At 41.1% G+C, this 24,608-nt stretch overlaps 1 protein-coding gene across 4 annotated transcripts in view; it reads right to left on the reverse strand.

Moving 5' to 3' along the window:
• rbfox3a (RNA binding fox-1 homolog 3a) overlaps nt 1–24,608 on the reverse strand; it is a 141,388-nt gene that overhangs the window by 37,167 nt on the left and 79,613 nt on the right. For 3 of the 4 annotated variants that reach the window (XR_005119862.2, XM_037463950.2, XM_037463949.1), the window contains exons 3-6: nt 23,121–23,267; nt 13,200–13,253; nt 2,227–2,319; nt 580–640 (exon numbers count right to left, since the gene is read on the reverse strand). Coding sequence is in view for 2 of the 4 variants with exons in the window: in XM_037463950.2 (XP_037319847.1) it covers nt 580–640; nt 2,227–2,319; nt 13,200–13,253; nt 23,121–23,267 (355 nt within the window). In the remaining 2 variants the exon portion in view is untranslated. The remainder of the gene's footprint in view (nt 1–579; nt 641–2,226; nt 2,320–13,199; nt 13,254–23,120; nt 23,268–24,608) is intronic. The other variant, XR_005119864.2, reaches the window with a different exon arrangement.

Below are 24,608 nucleotides of genomic sequence, written 5' to 3' on the forward strand. Positions count from 1 at the left end.
CATTAAAACACGCCTTAAGACCCACTTGTTTACCTTGGCCTTTGGCTGAGTGCCTTTCACTGTTTTACTGTTTTTGTTTGTTGTTCAACACGTATTGTTTATTTATGCTGATTATTTTATCCTGTAAAGCACTTTGCCTGGCTATTGGCCTTTTAAAGTGCTGTATAAATAAAGTTGACATTGACATTGACATTGACTCTGCTATTTGCATTATATTTTAAACCAAATCAACTTTTGGCAAATATTTATTCCATTAATCAAATGTGAACACCTCTTTTTTTAATTTGGAGGCTGACTCTGCTGCCTGGCTTCCGCTTGTAGCTTTTGGTTTTCTTTCCATTCCCAGTCCAAGTTCACTGGGTAAAATTAGATCATAATTTCACATGCCCATGTTGCTCTGTAATGCAGCTAGGTCTTTTACATGCAGTGAAATGAGGTGATGGGAGAGAAAACTTGAGAGTGGAGAAAACTGGAGAGAAAACTAAAGGAACTAACAAGGAGAAGAAATGAAAGGACAGCACCTATCAGAAGACGTCCAAAAGAGCTGGGACAGGATGGAAAAAAAGTCTGAAATCTTACCATTCACATAAGGGTTTGCCACCTTTTTGTTGGTCATTACTCTGGCCGTGGCATTGTTGACCTGTCAGTAGACAGGTCGAGGTTAGTGTGAGAGCAGATACACAAACAAGGAACAGAACAAAACGTGCATACTGTAGGTAATCCACATCACTCGCCATGCCATGCGGCTTTTTCATCTTGATGCGACATGCATGAGTGGAAACACATTCCACATGAGAGACAAAGTGAGAAAAAATACAGACATTAAAACACAAGAATGATTGGGGAGACAAAAATGCTTGCAAATTACACAATATTTCAATGGAAGAGCTTGATGCCCAGATGTGGAGTTCCTGTGTTGTAATACCTATCCAGAAAAATGTCAGTTACACCGGCTGCACCCATTGTGTCTGCTGTGATATACACATAGCAGAACTTCAAAGGCACACAGCAGGGGAAAGCTGTCTTGGCTCGAGATGGAAATCTCGCTCCGTTTGGCCGGGAACTGACTTTGTCTTAACGGTTGACGCCAAGCACAAAACAATGGGACGACTGCAACATTTTGCATTATTTTCTATACATTTTCCTTCAGCGTCATTGTGAGTGCTGTGTAACCAGGTTAGGTATTATTATGTTGACAACAAGAGCGCACTGCTCCTTTTTACTACACTTTGTAGCTTGAACTGCATGTATTGCTGCATCCAAGAAATTATGTTAATCTGAATTAAAGTGAATATTAATAGATAAAAGGTACATTTTTCAACACTAAGATGTTTGGAGGACATCCATTTGATTTACATATTGTTTTAATTATTAAGGATGTAAGTTTTTTTTTAAAACAAAATTCACTCTTGCAATATAATATCACTCATAGTGACTGTATAAACATCAAATGAATGTTAAGGAAGATGGTGGTCAGGGTAAAAAGGGGAAAAGTCAACACATGTTTGCTTTATTAACATATAGCCAAACAATACTCTGTAATGAACCTAAATCAAGTGTTTTTGTTGGTTAAACCAAACCATATTCAGATTCCTGGTTTCTAGAGCTGTGTTTTCTAGACACACCATCCTGCCCATCTCCCAAAAATCATGTATCGGAGAAATGTTTCTTTATAGTTGCAGAATATAAAGTTAAAACAAATAAGTATATTAAACAACCAAAATCATTTTTCTGTCATATAAACCATGATAAGATCAAATGTAAACAGGAAAAAAGAGTGAGCGACAGATGGATAGATGGAGAGCCATTTCACTCTCGATCTGAGAAGATGGTGACATCACAGTTGAACACTAGCTGCTAAGGTGTGAGCCTCTAACTCAAATCCAAACTACTTTGATCTCATGCATATGCCACAGACGCAAACACACCTGACACAATTAATTATGATTATGATATTCACCATTTTTGTAAAAAAACAACAGCAACAATGCAACACACTCACACACCACTGAATAGGTCTGTCTTTCTCTTTGTCACACACACTTACGGATCAGGGTTCAGCATGCAGCGTTCAAGGTGCAGCAGGCAGGAGAGAGGAAATGGATGTAGGTAGAAAAGGGAGTTATGCAAGAAATGTCAGGCAGGCAGAGAAAGGGACAAAGGTTGTGGGAGGATTCAAAGAAGAAGGGGGGCATAGGTAAGGAGAGACAGAAAAAAGGAAGGCACCTCTATTTTGCGTCCCTCTACGATTGTACCATTTAGTTTCTCCCGTGCACGGTCAGCATCTGCACTTGTTTCAAATGTTACAAACCCAAAGCCCTGTGGTGGCCGGGAGGTGGGGTTGAAAAACAATAGCGACAGAGGGACGAAGTCCAGAAATAAAATGATGAGACAAATAGGGGGAGGAGAAGAAGACACAAAACACAGATGAGAGAGCTGCAGGTCAGGAGGAGGTCTAGATCTAAAAGCAGAGACCAGAGAGACTTCAGACTTCTCAGACATACATGAGAAACCAAGCCGGAGTTACAGTGAGGACAGCTGGGGACACAGGACATCAAACAACAGACAAGGGCTCTGATTTGAATTACCGTGTGTTTTTATTCTCCCATCCATCTCTGCTGCTCATGGGCTTGCAAAAACAACTGGGTCTAACTGAATTAGCTGATAGAATTAATGCCTCCACACACACACACAAAATGGAGTTTGGGAAGTGCATGTGGTTGTGCACGTTCCTGTGCTGTGCTGCTGTGCAGAGACCCCAGTGGGAGGGCAGTAAAGTGCCATACAATTACAATCTCTACGGTGTCAGTCAGTCGTGACTCTGAGCTCATGAGACCCTGTCTGCACGCAAACTGGACCTGGAGATGGAGCTAGTGCAGCCTGTGTGCGGTGAAACATGCATCAGAAACCTAACTGCAAAAAACTCATCTATGTTAATGAGCATAGTAGGTAGTAGGTAGAGTGAGAGCTGCATTTTCAACTGTGCTCTCATTGATTACCTCTTGTGAGTTAAATGTTGCTTTGCACCTTATCCGTGTTGTTGAACTTCATGAGGGACTTGAAAAGGAAACATATTATACCCTGGGCAACTTATCACACTTATACCTGCCTACTGACAAGTCCATCATTTGTGCAGTATACAGTGCTGCTCGGACAAGGATTTCCATTAGGACAACCAGAGAGTCAGCATTATACCAAGAAGTCAATGGGATTCTTCCATTGGATTTTGGTTCGACAAAATATCATGATTCTTACACAGTTTGTTGTGTAGTGTGGAAAAATGACTAGAAGTAATTTATGTGTTATTTCTCCAGCCTTCAGTTATCTCAGTTGCTATAACAATGTAATTACCAGGTTAATTGATGAAATGTCTCGACAGCAAAGACACGTAGCATAGCAATGAAAATGGGTGTCCAAGGGGGAACTGATAAGACTGGCTGTTGAAGCCAAACTCGAAGCGCAGTTGTTGCAAAAGAAGATGCTGGCTCAAAAAGATTCCCAGGCCACCAGTGTCTCAGTGGTAAAATGGTGGTAACCACAGATAATGCTACGCCATGTTTCCTGTATGCTTTGACCAACAAGGCCTTGCACTGTGCTAATCCTGATCGGGCTGCATTATCAATGTACAACCATACTCTCCCCTTTATCTAGATGGACTGATGGTTAGTGAAATACGGATTACACTGTATTTCTGTGACACATGGCCAGAGAAGTACAAATACTTTGGGGTATCTATACTTTACTGGAGTATTTATTTTTCAGACGACTTTTTACTTCTACTCCTTATAATTTCACACAAATATCTGTACTTTGTACTCCTTACATTTTAAGAATAGCCTCGTTACTCAAATTTCATTTTGGCTCGTTTTCATTCTGGCTTGTCATCTTTCAAAAACACACAAAAAAAACTATCCAGATAAGTGGACAGTGGATTTGATTGTGGTTGGATGAGAAGTATAAACATTTACCATTCAGACACTCTAGTGGTTTTCTCAGCGATGCACCTGGAGATGACTCAAATCAGAGTGACGCTGGGTGCGAAAAGTGGTCGGTGGAAGGAACTTTTCAGAACGGCACAAGCTGTTCTCAGATGTGTATTTAGCGACATGCTATCTCCATGTAACGTTAAATGAGTATCTTCATGACCATGGGTTTGCCATAAATGTTTTTTTCTAACTTTATTGAGAATCTAGCACAACACAGCCACTTGCAAGTAGCGCAGCCTCTTAAATAAAATATGTCTTAATGCGACGCTTTTGAAATGAACACTATGAGATTCTGTATTTTCTCATAAAGCCTGAAAAAACGGGTCATTTGGCTGATGTTTTGCTAACCGACCGCTGCCAGTTCAGTATTATACATTACATATCATTTAGCTGACGCTTTCACTTAAAGCAATTTACAATAAATACATTTCAACCATAAGTAAAGGGTTGCATATTAAACATATATTTAAAAGTGGGAGAAAAGTTAGTCCCTCTAACATTTTTTTCCCCAAAAAAGATTTGTTCACTTCTCTGATGCAGAGTCTATGGAGGACAAAAAATGACTTAAGTATTAATAAATACCGTATTTTCGTGACTATAAGGCGCACTGGATTATTAGACACTGTCGTTTTATGAGAAAAAAGGATTTTAAGTGCGCCTTATAGTCGCGAAAATACGGTAAATGAATAAATGTATAAATAAATGTGTAAATACATGTATAAATAAATAAATGCTTAAATACAAGAATAAGTTTACACCTAAACAGAACAGCTTTCTACATTTCTGTATTTTTACATTCATTTATTTCTGTATTTCTTCATTTATTTATGCCTGTATTTCTGTGTCCGTATGAAAATGACCTCAGGCGGGCCGAACCTCATTCTTGAGCAGGATTGGTCAAGTCATGGCTTCGACCGGGAGGGATGTGGCAGAGCAGCTTAGGAACTGTACGTTCCTGTTTAACGTGTAGGCAGCATAACAACAGCAGTTGTTTAGCTAATGTTTCCTAAAGGCTGTTGTTCAAGGTGCCAACATACTAACGTTGTATTAAACTGTTAGATAGCCATGTAGCGTTCACTGCTTTATTTTTTTGCAGCACCGAGAACCGCAAACCAACCTATTTCACCTCCGCGGCCACCTGGCACCCAGTAGAGGAGGGTTGTCTGCAGTCTTCCCTTGTGGAGACTAAATAACTATCGCCTTGAAGAGTGATTTATTTATAGATACGGGATGTCAGATCACATTGCTGCATATATATATTAGGGCCGGGACTTTAGCGCGTTAATTGCGATTAATTAATTACAATGTGAATTGAGATTAATTAAATTACACAAAAAATAACGCATCAAACATTTTTTACGCATTTTTACACTTATTTTTTGCACCGCGGAACGTTTCTCACTGGATGAGCTTCGGCGGACCGATTATACTGGAGCACCAACTAGCGTTCATGACTTCAGACAACAACAAACCACAGTGAACATGAAAAAAGAAGCTGACGAGACCGTTTTGGTTGGCCCTGTGAATGGAAAATTTTATTATAAAAAACGAACGGATGGAAGCATTGACAAGAGCATGGTTGTGTGCAAACTATGCAACAAAGAATTTGCTTATCACCGCAGCACATCGAGTCTAAAGTATCACCTTAATGCGAAACATTTAGCTGCTAGCGTGGACGTTAGCCCGAAGCACCCACACCCAACCCACACTCCACCAGGTGACTGGTTTGAGGGCCAGGGTAACCAAGTCCACGTCGGAAAAAATAACCAACGGCCTGGCTCACTGGATTGCACTCGACTGTAGACCACTTGGAGTGGTAGACGATAAGGGCCTGCAAAATGTACTACAGATTGCGTTGTCTGACACAACATACGAGCTGCCATGCAGAAAGATAGTGACGAAAAGAGTCCAGCAGCTTTATGAAAATGAAAAGGAAGATAAAGAGAATTTATTGGAGAAAGCCGAGTGTGTTGCCCTAACTGGAGATCATTGGACCTCGGTAAGCAATTCAAATTACTTCGGTGTGACGGCACACTTTATTGACGTCAAGTAGCGTCTTCACTCATTTGCCTTAACTATCCAGAAGACCAACACTAGGCACTTTGCGGAAAACGTGGCAGGAGATTTTGAGTCTGTGGCAGAGGCCTGGGAAATCACACAAAAAGTCACCACAATCGGAACAGACAGTGCCCGAACCATGATCACTGCAATGAGACAGCTCACATTCCAGCACATGCCGTGTGTTGCTCACGTGTTGCAGAGGACCATCACAGTTTGCCTTGCTGACAGCGGGTTCACAGCCACATTGGCAAGATGCCGTAAAATAGTGGGGCATTTTAAACATAGCCCCTCAAACACAGAGGAACTGCACAAGGAACAAACACAACTTGAACAAGACAAAGAGCCACTGATACAGGATGTTTCCACAAGGTGGAATTCGACACTGTTTATGATCTCTCGTCTGCTGCAAAACCAAGAGGCTGTGAAGCTTACTCTAGCCAAACAGAAGCACAAGTTCACCATGTTAACTACAGCAGAGTGGGACAGACTGCTGAGGCTCGAGACCCTCCTTAAACCATGCAGGTAAACACCCACCAACTGTTTTTAAATTTATTGTACTGAATATCACTATGACTATAGTATAAAGTTGCTACTGTTTTTAATCTAATATTAATTGGCACAATAATGAATCACTTTCCTGAACTATTCTCTGCAGAGATGTGACTGAGCTCCTTAGGGGTGAGACTTATGTCTCGTGCTCTGTTGTGTTACCTGCTCTCCGCCACCTGACCCACACCATGGAGGTCTCAGATGACGACCCAGCCTATGTGGTGAGGTTCAAGGGTGACTTTAAAAAGGACCTGTCTCAACGCCAAGATACACTCAATCATGGATGGCTCAGGGTGGCTACAGCACTCAACCCACGCTTTAAGGTAACATGTGTAATGGTCTTCTATGTTTTTCTTTTCGCTTTCTTTTTGACCCCCCTCGCCCCCCACCCACTTCTTTCTTTGAATGGGAACTGTCACGGTTTGGTCCCTCTTCCTGTTTTAGTTTGAAGTTTCATGTTCCTTATGGTCCTGGGTTAACTTCACTTCCTGCCTTGTCTTGTGATTGCGTGATTGTCTCCACCTGTGTCCAATCACCTGCACCTCCCTTGTGTATTTAAGCCCTGTGTGCCTGTTGTCCTTTGTCGCGTCATTGTCTAACGTCACTCGTCGTTGGAGCACGTCTCGGTTTGGTTTTTGAATAAAAGGCACTTCGTTGGAAATCCTGCGTTTGAGTCCTCCCTGCATCCTGCTCCAGCTGCGACCCTGACAGGGAACCATGTATGAAAATTAATTTCACCCATCTTTTTACTCTGTAAATCTGTGTGACAATAAACCTGATTCTGATTCTAAGGACCTAAAGTGTCTACCAAGAGGAGAGCGAGGAGGGGTGTGGACCAGCATTGAGGCACTGCTGCGAATAGAAGCAAACAGAGCCACTCCAAAACCCACAGAGGAGCCAGCAAGGAAGAGTAGCCTTCTGCTGTTTAATTCAGACTCTGAATCAGAGGATGAAGAGTGGTCCAACGGGGCTCTGGCCCGCTACAGGGCAGAGCCCACCATCAGTGAGACAGACTGCCCACTGCAGTGGTGGTCCACTCATGAGAGAGCCCATCCACAGCTTTCTGCCCTGGCAAGCAAGTATCTGGGCAGCCCTGCCACTTCTGTCCCTTGCGAGAGACTTTTCTCCCTGGCAGGTAACGTAGTTCAAAAGAAAAGGGCAGCCTTGTGCTCTGAAAATGTGAACAGGCTAGTTTGTCTCAGCAACTGGCTATAAGAGAAGGATAAGAAATAGTCATAGAGGTATCGTGAGGACAATGGGGTTGTTGTTGCTGAAATGTTGATCAAACAGTTTCCTAAGCAACAGAGAGATTTATTTTTCATCAGTATATTGGAAGAATAGGAGGTCAATCACTGGCACTTTTTGTATTTTATTTTAAATGGTACACTTTATGTTGAACTATGTATTATGTTGTTGGTGCACTTAATGGCAAAAATTGCACTGGTCTGTTGGACTTGGTTGAACAAAAATAAAAATCCATGTGAAAAAAATTACTTCTCACTGTCAAATATTAAAATTAAAATGCGATTGATTTCAATTAATTAATTACAAAGCCTCTAATTAATTAGATTAATATTTTTCCCGGCCCTAATATACTGTATATATACACACACACACAGTGCCGTCATTAGCATTATTTTTACATGTGAAACACAAAAGAGTTTGGGAAATAAGAATGCAATTCAACACTGATTTCAGATCTATTCTTAATGAAAGCATTTATTTAACTTTCCCTGCATCATGCAGCTGGTGACACAGGCATTTACTGGAGCCTGTCTGATATTAAGCATACAGTTTGTACAAAGACATCCAACCCATTGGACAGGGGGCCATCAGCGTTGCAGCTGAACTTCAGGGACCAGAACATCAGGCTGACGATGACCACATGGTCCAGTCCAGTCAACTCAAACCTCCATGTCGACCTGTATTTAAAAGGGTTGAGGTTAAAGGGTCTGCTCAGCCAAAAATTATGTTTAAGCTCTTATGGTCAATATTTCCACAGAACTTTTTCAGTTTCAGTTAGTTTTAAATCATTTTTTAGAGCAGAGTTGTATATATCACTTGTTTTATAACTTCCTTGGATTCTGAAAAGCCATACTTTAGCAAAGCTCTCCTTCAGACTTCACAATAGAAATAGAAGGTATAGAGTTAGCACTGTTGGTATCTCATCTGATCAGAATCTGTGCACAAGTAAATAACCAAACAGATAATGACTACTGTCACTTACCTTGTATACGTCTGTGTGGTGCATTCAAATGCCCAACCATCATTTGGTATCCAATGTTGGGATGTTGCTGCAGAATTTCAGTCCCAGTTTCTTCTAAATCATTGTCCTCTAATGAAGTTTTTAGGTTGTGGACTCTGGCCATCAAAACAACAGGACAAAAGTCAGAAGAGACAACTAAAGCAATGTGACCTAACTCACAGTACAAACAGCACACAAGTCAACATCGATCTGTCATAAACTGCAGTTTAAAATTAAGATACTTTTAAGATACTGTGTGTTCCTGTGTTAGTCTGAACCCATCTATGTGCTGTAGAAATAAATGAAATATAACTAGAGCTTTAACTTGAACATGCTGCCTAAATACAGTTTGCCATATCCCTTTTACATGCAATTCATATTTTAAGTTAAACATATTTCACTTGTTGTGTTTCTGAATGCAGCACTATCATAAGGGTCAAACTGATGCAATTGTGCTTAATTAAAAAGGTGCAAAATCGGACCACATTCAACTTCATTTTATCAAGTTATGGGGTTGCAAATGATCTGATATACTGAAGAGTTTATTCCATGGCAACCATGTAAAAGGTTCATAAAAGTTACCATCAGTAAATATTATGTACATTTGCAAAACAATATACAGCCACTTTTAAAAGATAGTAAATGAAACCAGAAAAACACTTGACATTATTACCTTATTCTGTACCGCAGCATCCTCCGAGCAGCTGCGCCATGTTGCCCCCAAAGGAGAATAAAATATATGATCTGTGGTTCAAGGAGAATCGACCACTGTTTGGTCAACTTCCACATCCATGTCTTCATTGTGCTGAGACAAGTCTTCTGTCACTTTATCCAGCAGAAACTGAAGCATGTCTTTCTTAACGTGCTTCTCTAAATCATTTGCTAACGATCGCAATCGATTTGAAATGGTTTGAAAATACCATGTAACCAAATGCTAAGAACAGCTTCTGCCCACGAGCGAGCACACTCCTCTGACCAATCCTGCTTCAGACAGAGGTTAGGACCTCCCACCTTATTAGCATACAGACACATAATAAATGTGGAAATGTAGGCAAACAGAAATGTAGAAATAAATATATGATACGGACCCATAAATAAATGAAGAAATATAGGTGAACAAAAATGTAGAAATAAATATATAATATGTATTTGACCTGTTTGATTATCAACTTTTATTTATTTATGGTTACATTCATTTACTTATTCACGCACTTATTTGTTTATTCCTGTATTTATTTATTCCTATTTTCATTTATACATTAATTTATTTATACTTAAGTCTTTGTCCTCCAGAGAGTCAGCTTCTTTTTGTTCACATGGTGAAATGAAGCTGTACAACTAAATAAAGACTGTAGTAATGTCACACATTTGACCACACCTTAGTTTGTTTTTCATTTAACTTGCATGTTTACTAACACTCCTGTCATTTCAGATCCCCCCTCACCTGGTTCTCCTTGCCCTTCTCACCTGCAGCACATCCCCTCGTCAGCCACTCACTATTTAAGCCTGTCACAGTCTGTTTTTCCCTGCCAGATTATCTTGTGTGTTTTGGCAAGTTTTCCAGCGTTTTCCTAGTTAGCCTGATATCCCTCTGTTCTAACCTTGCCTGCCTTTTGACCACAGATTCCCTGCCTTCTCCTTGACAGATTTGTTTGCCTCCTGATTGCCAGCCTGGTTCTGACTCCTTCCTGGGGTCCGTTTCAAGAAGCGGGTTTAGTGGAAACTCAGAGTTTGTTAACCCTGAGATGGGGTTGTCTGTTTCAGAAAGGGAGGTAACTTGACCTCAGGGTCAGTCGCTATGGTAACTGAGCCTGTGAACCTAACCTGAGGGGTATTGCACGAAACCCGGATAAGGGATTAAGTCGGGCTATGCAGGTTATCCTGGAGGAATTTTGCTCCGATTTGTTTGCACGAAAGCAGGTTGAATTAAACCCGGCCAAGTAACCATGGCGATTTATTCTTTGAAGCTAGCCTGCTCCAGACCAGGCTAAGAGCCAGGCAAAGATTAATCCTGCAGCCTCATGTGTTAAATCAGCTGCCGCTTTGACCCGAAACAAACAGGTTTATTCCGTTGGTTTCTGAATGCGTTCTATTAACATGCATCACCTGTCACTATTGCTCTCACCAGTTTGGTTTTAAACTCTACTTTTGCAGATGTTTAGTTTGGTGGTTCGAAACTTTTACCTCATGGACCGTTTTCACAATATTCCGCGGACTGTAAGAAGGTCCGACGGATTATAATCACGTCGAAATACCACCGGGGGGGGGGGGTAGAGTCGATCCAGACAGATCGACCGACGGGGCGCTGGTGGGCGAAACCGCGCAGTTAACAATTGTAAACTGACTAAATTGTGATGAGGGCGATTTATAAAAGGCCCATTCACCGGTGTTTTATCCTGCACCATGATGTCCACTACTGAACGACGTGTTGGATGAAGAAGCGCTGATATTAAGACGTGCTTTCTGACGTGAGAGGCTGTTCCGGGACAGATCAGACCCTTTAGCTTTTCCCCACGAGTACCTGCATGAGAGGTATAGATTTTCTGGAGATGGAATTCATTATTTTTGCAGACTGCTGTTCAGCACCGCACAGCGTGAAGCCTGCTCTCACTAACCCACAGATAGTCTGTGGGGCACTGCGCTTTTTTGCAAGCGGCATGTTTTATATGCCGTGGGAGATGCCGAAACTGTGAATAAATGCACTATTTACTCTTTCATTTCCTCATTCATTCATACTCTGAATCAGGCGTATTTTAGCGAAGTTTCCACATATGGGGATATTACCAACACCAGTGTTGTGCCTGAACGCGTTCATTCAACGATAGTTCATGAACTCGTTCATAGTTTGGGTGAACATGAACTGAACGTACTGTATTAATGGGGAAATGCTGTCCCCTCAATGCTAATGTAAACCCTGGTTGGATAAGGATTCAAAATTGGATATGAAGATTAAATCTGCATAGCTTCAGTGTTAAAACTGATAAAATAATTGCTGTCTGTGGTTCTATATGGGCTGTGGCAATCATTTTGAAAAATAGCTTGCAGCAACATATGGAAAAAAAGAACTGAACTAGTTGGAACTGTGAACTTAGTTCAAATATTTAAATTTGAACTATGAATGGAACTAGTTCATTTTAAAATTTGTGAACTGAACTTTCCCAACACAATAGATTGGCCGTAACACACTCACCCATTTTAGAATCACATTCTGTTAACTTGTTAGAATGTTAACTTGTATATAATTCCCAATTTCTATTGATGTATTTGCACTTAATCTTACTAAATTCTACAAGGCAAACAAATTAAGTTAAAACTTTTTCCTTGGCCCCATTTGCCATTAAAAGAAAATGTTCTAGTTTGTCTTTATTATTTTGTCAGAATGCACCAGAATGCTTCGTTTGTGTGTGAAAAAAAATCTTTATTTAGCCCCCCCTACAATAAAATTCACCAGCCGCCACTGGTCATTACCATAGTAAATCGGCTGTTCTGAAACCCTCCTACTTGAAACAAACCCCTGTTCTCTTCCACGGAAATACCCCGTCATAATTGTTTGAGTCGTGCTTTTGGGTTCTTCTTTGCACCGGTACCAGTACCCGTGACAAGTGAATTAGTGACCTTCGTATTTAATTTGTTGGTTTGCCATTTTGAGCTAAACAAAGAAACCCATGAATATAAAAAATGATATTACAAAAAACATAAAATGATGAAGTCGGTGTGTAGCAACCAAATTAGTAAATAAACACTAGAAACCAACCATAAGGACAGTAATACAGATTGTGTTCTTGTAAAAAGTAGTTTCAAATTCTTCTATTTGACATCCTTATCGAACAATGCTGGTATGTGGTGTGAATTCATTCGTCTTTTGTGCATGTTTAACCTCTTGTGTTTATCATCTCAATACTTGCAGTTGGAATCTGTATTCAGCGTACTGGTGCTGGAATAAGCTTCTAAATGTAGAAGCTTTGTGACCTGGCTTGGGGGGGATCACTGTTGAATGAAATACAGACTTTTTCAGATGTAACCTTTCCAGTGAGAAGGATTTTTGCGTACATTCTGTTACAACTTCTTGGCATAGGTTCAGAAGCTAAACAGGTGAGATAGCCATGTGTTTGCAGACTCTGTGAATCCTACTGCCAGCATTAGGAGAAGTGTGAGCCATTCATTGTCACAATGCATGGCAGGCCAGTAAAGCGTAAAAGCCGCCTGCAGCAAGTGTCACTGATTCGGGTTGGTAATTACTGTTAGACTGAAGGAGAGAGAGCTATGGAGACAGTGAGAGGAGTTAAGAACTGCAAGAAAAGAGGGGGAAAGGGGACAAACGTAGCTGCTGTGTGGATGTGTGGTTGCAGCACACTTACCTTGGACCCTCGCTCGTTAAAAATAATCTCCACGTCTAAAATCTTGCCAAATTGCTGTGGACGACAGGGAAGGAGAAGGAGGGCAGGGTATGAGAAAATAGTTAGAACATGGTGACTTGCGCAGTTCTCTCTTACTCTGAAATAAAAAACATGAAAAGTCAAGCAGTCATTGCTCCGAATGAACAAACTCCTTTTCACCCAAGATTAATAAAATATCCATTTACTCTTAATGCGGTGTTTAAAAGTCTGTGTGTTTGGGGGGGGGGACTACAGGGTTATGTGGTGTAAATGAATATTATGATGGTGGATGATGGCGGGCGCTAAAGCAATGCCTCAATACACACGCTGATCTTAACGATGGCCAGCATCTTGCTTTTCCTCTCCCACTCTTTTCTCTCACACAAAAAAGAGCGAGGCTAAAGCATTTTTAGTAAAGGCCTAGAGCCTCTCAGTTAAAACCAGACATGGTTTCTATACAATATGTGGGATAGGAAGCAAACGGATAGCTCTTTAAGGCCTACGATGAGCCATACATGTATCTGGTCATGATGCAGACCACCATGGTAATCACCTGCCAAAGCCCTCTATCACCAGTCCAACCATGCATTTGGTGCCTAGATGTTCTGTTCTTAATGGTCTTGATTAGCTCCACGTCTTGTTTTAAGTTGATTACTCTGGCTGGGTGCCAGTGACCACACCTCTGCAGCACATTGATTTTGGTGGTGTATAATGCGATAAGACCATGTTTTAGCCTCACAATAGGATCAAATGTACATTAGAGATATTGGGAATTGAGCAAATAGCATTAGAATGTACAGTGTATCATGCTAGTTCATAGGCCTCATATCATGTGTGACCAGAAGGAGAAACGGTCGGTAGATTCTGGGTTTCCACTTGCATTAGGTTTTCAACATAACGGTCTCTGTGACTGGATGAGCAAATGAGTAAATTAATTAGAGGGATAGAGTTATATCGACAGAAGGGGCCCCAGTATTGAATCTTGGGGAACACCACACGTCATTTTCTTCAACTCTGATGTGTAATTAGACAAAGTATTTTCAATCTTTCAAGTAAGATTTAAACCAGTTAAGTGCTGTACCAGACAGTAGTATGTCATGGTCGACCGTGTCAAATGCTTCCCCGAGATACAGTAATACTAAGGTAAATTCTTCCATTGTCTGTGTTTAAGTGGATCTTGTTGAAAACCCTCAACAACAGCAGTTTCAGTACTGTGGTGCTGTAGAAAGCCTAACTGGAAGGCATGGAGCATCACTAACCTTGCCAGCCAGTATGATAATGCTCAGCCTTGTACTCCCCATTACCAGACCTTGAATAAAGCAGTATATTTCAATAAATAAATAAACATGGAGCAGAGAGCAGACCAACGGCAAGGTCATAGCTCTAGCCCTGAAAAGGTCCAGCAGCTAAACACACAAGCTGCATATACATAGTATGTTACACATTTGCATTGCAGAACTGCTCAGAATCTATTTATACATTTAAGATGAAAAAAATAGATATTGCTTTTCAACAACAATTTTAAGTAGTAGTAGTAGTATTTTAAGTATTTTTTATCCCAACGATTTTTTCTGTGTTTCAGAAAAGAGTTTAACTTTTAAATAAGATAAAAATGTAACTTAATCTTGGCCAGACTTTGATGTTTCACTGATCTCAAAAACTTTTCAGGATTAAAATGTTAATCCTCTTTTTGAAGGACAACACTTGTCTCCACCCAGCTACAACCCTCATTCTGTCTTCCATCAGCCCAGTGATTCTTCTGTTAAGTCCCCCATTGACGACAAAAGAAACTTAAATAAAAACTGAAAAAATAGACTAGTTTTTCTTTCTAAAATAAATACATTTTACTTCACTTTCCCACTTGAGCTTGAGCACCCACGTAGTTGGAACTATTGTTATTCTGGTTCTTTATTATCATTATTATTATGGTGGCACTTTATGTGTAAATGAACATGATTAATGCCCAAATCAAATGTCTGTCTCAATTATCCTGGATTTAGGTCTTGGTTTCGTACCCTTCTTTTCATAGTGTTACAAAATTGCATCAATAGCCAATGTAAATGAATGGTGACATAGTTAGGCTACAGTAGCACATTTAGAATGACCTGTATTTCAAAGGATATTTTTAAACACAGTACTTGAGTACATTACCAAGAGCTTCGTTTTTTCTTTTTACCAGTAATTTACAATTCCCCTCATTTGTTTATGGCACCAAAAATACAATATCTCAAAAGCGATGATACAACCAAAATGACAGGTCCCCATGGTGTGCCTTGCCGCATCGGTAAACAGAGCAATGACTTCAGTCACAGTGCTTCTGTTTTTCAAACAATAATTGTCCTGATCAACGCAAACACACTGGCCCCACTGGGGTTACCCAACAATGGGAAAGCTCATGCTCTCTAACTACCCACTCACTGCTAATTGTCTCCATTGCTACGCTCATATGTTGATGTAAGTGAGCAGATTTTAGATGATCATTACACCTTTGCCTCCTTGGTGGCCGTTTCGGTTAGGGAAGAGCCTTGTGGAATAATTTGGAAGGCAAATGTGAGTCACATGAAAAGGAGACATTAAAAAGAATTCCCTTGAAGGAGACACTGGCTACCTGTGCCGCTGGAAACCTCCAGAACAGGTGATTAGAAAAGAGTAGGTGTCATTAAAACTCCATCAGCACAAAACCCAACCCCCGGTACTCACCGCAAATACACACAACCACGCACATCTCTGTGTGCTGAGTATCTAATGACTCATTTAGGACCCCTACTTCTGGGAATGTGGCAGTAAGGACCCTCTTGCGGCTGGCTCACTAAGTGCCTGCTTATTAATTAAACACAGCTGAGGCTCAGAGGACGGCACCAGTCCTGCATATCGTTACATTTTTACATTACATGTCATTTAGCTGACTCTTTTATCCAAAGTGATTTACAATAAGTGCATTTCAATTTAATTTATACTGATGTTTGGCAATTGAACCTGGACGAGGACCACATTGATTATCGGCCTCTTGATGTTTGAGTAACAAGAAGACAAAAGGTAGGTGTGTATGTGAAATGTGTTACTATCTAGTACAAATTTAAATGCTGTTACTGTATCCAACCTACTCTTACTTTATAAAACCTTCATAAAGCTAATGCAATGTGATGTAATACAAAGCCCTGAATTAAATGTTCATCTCAGTAATGTTTTGTGTTTCTTCCCTCCAATATGAATACAAATCAGATATACAACTGTCAGTGTAATCCAGTAAAGTTCAGCAGCACCACAAACTACAGCTGCTCCTCTTCATCTGATTTAAAAAGATGTTTGACTGTATGACAACTCTGTTCCATTGAGATATTTTCCCTAATCATTTCATGACTGATATATATATATATATTTTATATATATATATATTAGGGCTGTCAAATGATTAAAAGTTTTAATCAGAATACAGTGGATTAATCAGGATTAATCACTATTTGCAATTACACCTTAATCCTAACCATTTTTTCTTTCTGAAATGCAGGGTTAATAACAGGACATAACAGGACACAGATCCATAATTATCATTATTATTATCATCATTATTATTTTTTACATAAATACATGTTATTGATATTTGACTTGGTTTAATTCATTCCAGAAAAGAATCAAAGTAATGTTATTTGATAAGTTACAGACTGATTTCCCTGCATGGCTCTAGAAGGGTCTCAAGCCTCTGCAGTTTATCCCACTCTGCTGCGGTCGGCAAAACGAGTTTGTGCTCCTGATGGTCCAGGGCTGCGATGACCAGACATGTCAGACCTCGCAATATTTCCGGGAGACTCACGAATTTCAAAGCCCCTTCCCAAAAATCTCCCGGACCGACCTTTCTCCCGAATTTCTCCCGATTTCCACCAGACAATAATAAAAGTTACACCTTGAAGTCGAGCGGCAATTACAACGGAAAAACGAGACTGGCGCTGCAAGGAAAACCGCTAGCACCCCCCCCCCATCGATCGCCAGCACCCCCCCACGGCTAGCACCCGCACCCCCGGTCCTTTTGAATTGGCGATGACGGCCTCTTTATTTCTGCTCACGCGCTTGACCATTTCCAGCGTTGAATTCCAACGTGTTGGAACATTTTGCTGTTGTGTTGGTCAAATGATCTAAGGTTGATTTTGTTAATGGCCTGCGAACATTCAGCGTGGACTGGCGCAAACGACTTGCTGAACCTGACGGCCTGACATATGCCTACAGGTGGCAGTAATGTGTTGTATAGGATGAAGTGCATTCCCTAGAGGAAGAGGTGTCACGGTTTGGGTCTGCTCTGTCTTATTTTGTAGTTTTCATGTCTCTGGTGTTCCTGGGTAACTTCACTTCCTGCCTTGTCCTGTCTTCCCCTGTAATTGTCTGCCGTGCCTGATCGTTTCCACCTGTGTTCAATCACCTGCACCTCCCTTGTGTATTTAAGCCCGATCGTTTCCACCTGTGTTCAATCACCTGCACCTCCCTTGTGTATTTAAGCCCTGTGAGTCCCTTGTCTGGTGTGGCGTCATTACATGTCGATCGTCCATGTCCAAGTAAGTCGCTTGTGTTTCCAAGTCCAGGTCCTTGTTTTTTGTCGGTTTTGTTTTCTCTTCCTTCCTCCCCTTTTTGGTTGGAGCGATTTTGATTTCGAGTTTTTTGACAATTAAAGTCTTTTATTTTTCAACTCTGCATCTGAGTCCTCCCTCCTTGCCCTCGACCGCGTCCCCCCCTGACAAGAGGTACTTTCCTGACCTGAATAATTTGTCACACTGCGCATGCATGAAATGTGTTTGATGTAATTAACAACAAACAACAAATTAACGTCGTTAACGCGCTATTTTTGACAGCCCTAATATATATATTACTCTAGTGCTCCATTTTATATAAATATATAGATGTAATGGATATCCCATTTCTAATTTAAAATGAAAACCAAACAAAAGCATGATAATAGTAAAATAAACAGTCAAGAACTGTATTAAAATCTATTAACAAAACCAGCTGACGTGGTGACTTCATCAAGTCACCTGCTGCAATTGCGGAAATGACCGTTCTCCGTTGAGTCGGGTCTCCCGAGTCTTTTCTCGTGGGTTTTCTCGTTGGGAACGTAAGTTTGTTCTCGCATTCTTGTTGGTATTGAGAATGAACAGGGTTCATCTGAGAGTGCAGGCCAGCTGACTCCACCGGTAGATATTCTGGTCCCAGGCAATGTAAGAATTTGCAAAACAAACCCCACAAAAGCAGACCTGTGGTCAGACTGGGATTGGCTCTTTTGTGGTTAAGGAATAAAGAAATACAAACAGCTCCGTCTGTTTAGGTAAGTGTGCCGTGTGTGCAGGGAAATATTTCTGGTGCAGTCCTATATATCCTCAGAATGAGAGAATTTAATCATTCAAGTAGTGCTGTGAATGCCAATTATGATTCTATCATTAAAACCCTTTTCACCAGCCTAGTAATTTCCCTCCAAATGTGTTGTTTTAATTATTAATTCAACTTGGGTAATGAACCCAGCTGTATTCCTTTTAGAGCCCATACCTCCCCGACTTATGTTTCTCCATTGTTGAGGTCGTACCCTTTATTCTTGCATCCTGAGATGGACTTCTAAAGGTGTTTGACAGAGTATTGCTGTGTATTATTATGTAACTCACATTGATAAACCTCCACCTTGTAGCTACCTTTAAATATCTGTGCCCATTTTGCTTTTCTATTACTGCTTTTGCTGAAATATCACAACTTGCATAACAATGTGACGCTTTCCGTCTCCAATGCAGTTTCTAAAGAAAATCCCAGTCATTGTAGCAATAGTTATATTTCATCCTTACTGACCAGGCAGAAGCAGTGTTTCACAATAGATGTCTTCTGTCTTGTGTGCAGGTTGAGTATTTTATAACAACAAAGTCATTGGTGACCTTGAATGACGGCCACACATACTTGCCAACCTTGAGACCTCAGAATTCGGGAGATATTCAAAAGGACCGGTGGGGGGGTGTTAGCGGTCAACGCCGCGCTTGACTTCAAGGTGTAACCTTTATTATTATTGTTCGGTCTGAAACGGCGCGCCCAGTGACAGATGGTGTAGCAATATTGTTGTCCGGGTGGAAATCGGGAGAAATTCGGGAGTTGCCCGGAAAAATCAGGAGGGTTGACATGTCTGCGGCCACGGTCTATTATGGCAAACCAAGGGGAGGGGCCAAGCCAATGGTGCCTGGGAGGTGGATCCCAAGGCTAAGGTTGGAGGGGTAATAGAGGTTGTGTACTACCGAGTGCAAGTGCTGCAATTAATTCCATCATCACCCAGGACCTCAAGTGGGAGCTGAACATCATCTCCATTACCAAGAAGGCTCAGCAGAGGTTCTTCCTGAGGCAGCTGAAGAAATTTAACCTTCGAAAGACGATGATGGTGCACTTCTACATCATCGAATCCATCCTTTGCTCGTCCATCACTGTGTGGTACGCAGCCGATCTAGAAAGATTGTTACAAACCCCTCTCACCCCGGACAAAAACTGTCGGCGCCCCTTGCTACGACTAGTCGTAGAGGAACCTAATGTATTTCAAGGAATTATTATTATTATTAGGGTCCTCGCTACAACTAGTTGTAGAGGAACCTATTGTATTTCAAGGAATTATTATTAATATTATTATTATTATTCTCACAAACCGCGGGCCTTTTGGGGGCCTTTATCATATTCAAAAAGTTGTTCAATTTGGCATGGATATCCGGACTGTTAAAAAATGTGATAATTTTTGGGTCTCACGTTTGGGTATAAAGAAATGTCTCTATAGCGCCCTCTAGAAATTTAAAAAAGACCACACTAGGCCAGTTTCCGCCCCCGATGTCCGATCAACTTGAAAATTGGCATATAGGTCCTCTTCGGCATGCTCTACAAAAAAGTCAATCATGGAATGCAAATGCGCTTAACTAGATTTTCCGCCATTATGAATTTTGGGAAAAACACATTTTTGGCAATATCTATTAAATACTGACTTTGATTGTCACGAAACCGTCGGTGGATCTTTATTGGGTCAATGTGCCCTTGATATATCAGAATGGTGCTGATAACACATTGTTTTGATGAAATATGGGCTAATTAACTTCGCAAAGGGTGTGGCTAAATCTGTCAGATTTTTAACTTCCAAATGACTCGGCCTGCCCTCACCAAAATTATAGCATGTGTGAACATTGAAGCCCTGAATACACCCTAATATTAGATATATATAGAAGAATAGAGGGACGCTGTAATTAATGGTTGAAAATCTGCGTTTTTGGCCTTTTTTCATGATTTCTTACAGTTGTAAAAGACCAAACTCCTCCCAGGGATTAAACCCGAATCTTTTCAAAATCGCGCAGTGGGATCCTGGGACCTTAGGCATTAAAAATTGCATTTTGCCGGAAGAATTTCCAAACTATGTGCGTTTTCAAAAAACCACCATTCGCCACGAACGTTGAAGTTGTTATAACTCGAGCATATTTTATCTAATCTGCTGCATACTTCTCATATAGCTTCTCTATAACATCTCACCCTTTAAACATCCATATAATCATTTCTGACCTGTCTTATGGTTTTAAGAAGATATTACAGTTAATGAACTTTGCAAGGGGTGTGGCTTAATCTGGCAAGATTTATAACTAACGTAGGATGTGTAAACATTGAACCCCTGAACACATGCTAATTTTTTCAGAATTTTTGAAGATTAGGGGGTGCTGCATTTAATCACTAAACATGTGCCTTTCTGGCATATTTTCATAATTTCTTACAGTTGTAAAAGACCAAACTCCTCCCAGGGATTAAACCTGATTCTTTTCAAATCCATGCAGTGTGCTCTTGAGACCTTGGCCTCTAAAAGTTGCATTTTGCCGGAAGAAATACTAAATGATGACATCAGAATGTCCTGGTTATCCACATGTGTCACCTTGGGAATGTCAATGTGGTGGCGGGCGTGGTTTCGGCTCAGCTGCAGGGGGGAGAGGCTCGGGGAACAATGCCAGGTGGAAGCAGTTACAATCAGCTGGCAATAATTGACGTGTGTGTGTGTGTGTGTGCTCTCCTCACTATATAACGCAGTGAGGCGGGGAGCAAGGGGGAATCGGCAGAACCAGCGAGCTGGACGCCGGCGAGTTACCGAGCACGGACAGACGAAATAAAAAGCATTGTAAATTACCACCCTGGTGTCGAGTGCCTTTGTCCGGAGCCGTACAGACCCAACATTACAGTCTACTATCAACCTAAAGTGGAAGGGTCAAAGTATTGATTGTTTTCTTTTAAACCTAATTTGAAAATGACCAAATGTAGTCTGGTGATAAATTTTGAAGGAAATTGCCATATATATGGTATTTTGAGAGGCTTTAATTTTGGACTGGTACTGTGTAACTATTTACGGCCGCAGAGCCACCTACCGGTAACAGGAAGCCACATTTTCTAGTTATATTTATCTCTTTCATTGAACAGGTCCAATGTAAAAAGTGAAATGGTGCCAGCACCTCAATAATTCCATGTTGGGATCATGTGCTCAATGGGTTTCTCAATATGATGGGCAATTTTGGGTTCAGGGTCCATTTTGCTCACATCTGACCATAGTACCTTCTTCCACATGTTTGCAGTGTCTCCCACATGACTGGTGTTAAACTCTAAACTGTATTTTTTATGCAGCTCATCCAGAGTTACATTGGCCTCTTGATTGCTGCTCTATTAAAGACATCACAATCTACTCTACTACTACTATTCTACTGAAAGAATGTCACCTTTTACAATGTTCATGATGGACTAAATGAAAACTTAAATCGTGGCAAAGAAGAAAAGAGAACAAATGGAACAGTGGTTTCAACTGGAGACATACTTAATCTAAACTGCTCCCTATTTCTTAATTCTCATGACATCCTTACCCTCTATACATCCATATTATAATCCAAGCCTGGTGGAAACATAAACTAACACCACTGACTTGCGAACGCTGCAGGCGTCCTCGACCGCATTTCTAACCATCTGGCCAGTGCCCCAACGTGCAAGTAGTAGCAAGGACCCGTCCAATCTTAATTTTAATATTTTATTATATTTTTATGTTATTCCTGCCCTCTGTTGTCCATTGTCGTACTCTCTGCTGTCATGCACCAATCACCATGTCAAATTCCTTGTATGTCTGACATGTTATGGCTATAAACGTTTCCTGATTCCTGAATAGGCACCTGGCATGGGGTGCACCTGCAATCCCTCAGCCTGGTCAGAATGGACATATATGAAGAGCGTTGAGACGCAGGAGGGAAAGAATTGACGAAACAGCATTTTCCAAGCAAGAAGTGAAGAACGACTACTGGGATCTCTCAAATTGCTTGGGAGAAGTCCCATTGAATAGAATTTACCTTATTGCCTCACCCCTCTCATCTGCTCTCTTTACACAGAACAAGTGACTAAGAATCTTAAGACCACGACTGAGACAAACCTGTTGTTGTATTTCGACCCCCAGCCCCCTTTCCCAACAACTGAGCTGAGGGAGAACCTAGCGAGGGTTGGTTCAGGGAACGGTGCAGGGCCCGTTCAAGATGGGGACGCAGATGGCTGCCACAGTGCTTCGGTGCTCTTTGTTTTTTGTTGTTAATTGTTTTTCCTGTTGCGATTCCCGGAGCTCTTTCACCAGAGATGAGCTTGTGAACATCCGTAGAACAACTCCAGCGGAGTTATTTTCCAAATGTTATTCTTTTAATTTTAATATTTTGTTACTTATTTTATTTAGTTTTGAAGGCGTTTGCTACACTGTTGAAGTAGGTGTCTTGAAAAGTACATGGAGAAGCAGAAAATTGTACAGTGCTTTAAGGGGGAATGGCAAACTCATTTGGACTCGAATGAGTGCCCTGCAGTGTTTCTCAATACAACAAAGCTTTGTGTGTGTGTGTGCGTGTGGTTCAGTTGTCATCTCACCCCGAACATTTGCCGGAGGTCAGGGTCTCGGAAACGGAAAGGGATGTTGGAGACGTGTAACCTCTTGGGCTGCTGCTTCTCCGATGAATCGCTGGACTGCATGTGGAGCTGCTGGGAGCCCTCCGTCTGTACAACCTCTTCTGCCTGCTGCAAGGAATCCCACAGCATGCCAAAGATTAGCTGCCATCATGTTGAGAAAACTAAGCAAGGCTGTTCAATGGGAAGTCTCACATTGAAACAATTTGAAAAGACAAGATCCTATGTTACAAAGGAACCGAACAAAGGAAATATCAGGAGCAGTGTTAATTTTGGCAGCTATTTTTGATTTAGTCTTAGTCTTTTAGTCATTTAAATCCTTCTTAGTTTTAGTCTAGTTTTCGTTGACGAAAACTAATTACATTTTAGTCTAGTAATAGCCATATTAAACTCCCTTTCTTTGCTTCTCAGGCCCAGGGACCCCCTGCGTTGTGTCTACAACTGCATAATAGTCCAACTTGCAGTACTTGTGCTGTCCATTAGATAACCCTCCTAGGATAGGTCTATAGCAGGGGTGGGCAATTTTTTGGGCTGGATCATGAACCAGCCATTCTCAACTGGACCCCCACTTTTTATTGAACAGTCTTTTCTTTCTTTTTCTCTCATCTTTATTTTGTTTTTTTTCCGGGTTTTCCTCCACCTGCACTGAGCAGTCTATCAAAAGCCTTTTGGAATACTCCATGGTAGGTATGGCTTGCTAGATGAATATGCTTAACTCTGAGCTGGTATCAGATGGTTATATGTGTGATTGCAGAGCCTTAGGGAATGAATGTCAGCAGAGAATGAAGAGACAATAAAGACACAGGATTCCAAGGGTAATATTAGTATAAGCTTCATAGAAAGGAACAGAACAATAGGGTGTGATTAGTGGTATCAGTAGTGTTGCACGCTGGATGTATGTGTGTGTGTGTGTGTGTGTGTCTGTTGAAGGTGCAAAACAAACTGGGTAGCCCCACCTCCTTCTCCACCAGGGAGGTCACTAGACTCCCTGTTAGCTTTTGCGGTGCCTTATGGGACTTTTAGTATGAGCCGTGTGCGTCCTATTGACAGGCTAATCAGTTATGATAGACATGATATTTACTCATGGGCCAGATAATATGTCAGTGATTACTTACTTTGGTATTAGAGTAAATTTAACAATCTGTGAACCATAGAATAAAGTCGGGACCGAGTCAGAGAAAGTTCCAGGAGGTGGGCTGGCATTGGACAAGCTGAACCATGTCAGCCCACCGGGGCTTTCACCGTTATCCCCTACGGCCAGCCCGACCCTGCTCCAGAAGTCTTTTCGTGGTGAAATACACTAAAAGGGACAATAATTTATCTAGTGAAATAGCTGTTTGGATGTTGCAGTCTCCATGAAGAAAAGGAAAAGACAAACTCCAAAAACTACAACCAACAAAGACAGACCAAAATGTTTATCCCTCCAAATTCTTTGAAATGCATCCTTTCAAT

This window comes from Pungitius pungitius, chromosome 21 (genome assembly GCF_949316345.1).
Source record: "Pungitius pungitius chromosome 21, fPunPun2.1, whole genome shotgun sequence".
Classification (NCBI taxonomy): domain Eukaryota; kingdom Metazoa; phylum Chordata; class Actinopteri; order Perciformes; family Gasterosteidae; genus Pungitius; species Pungitius pungitius.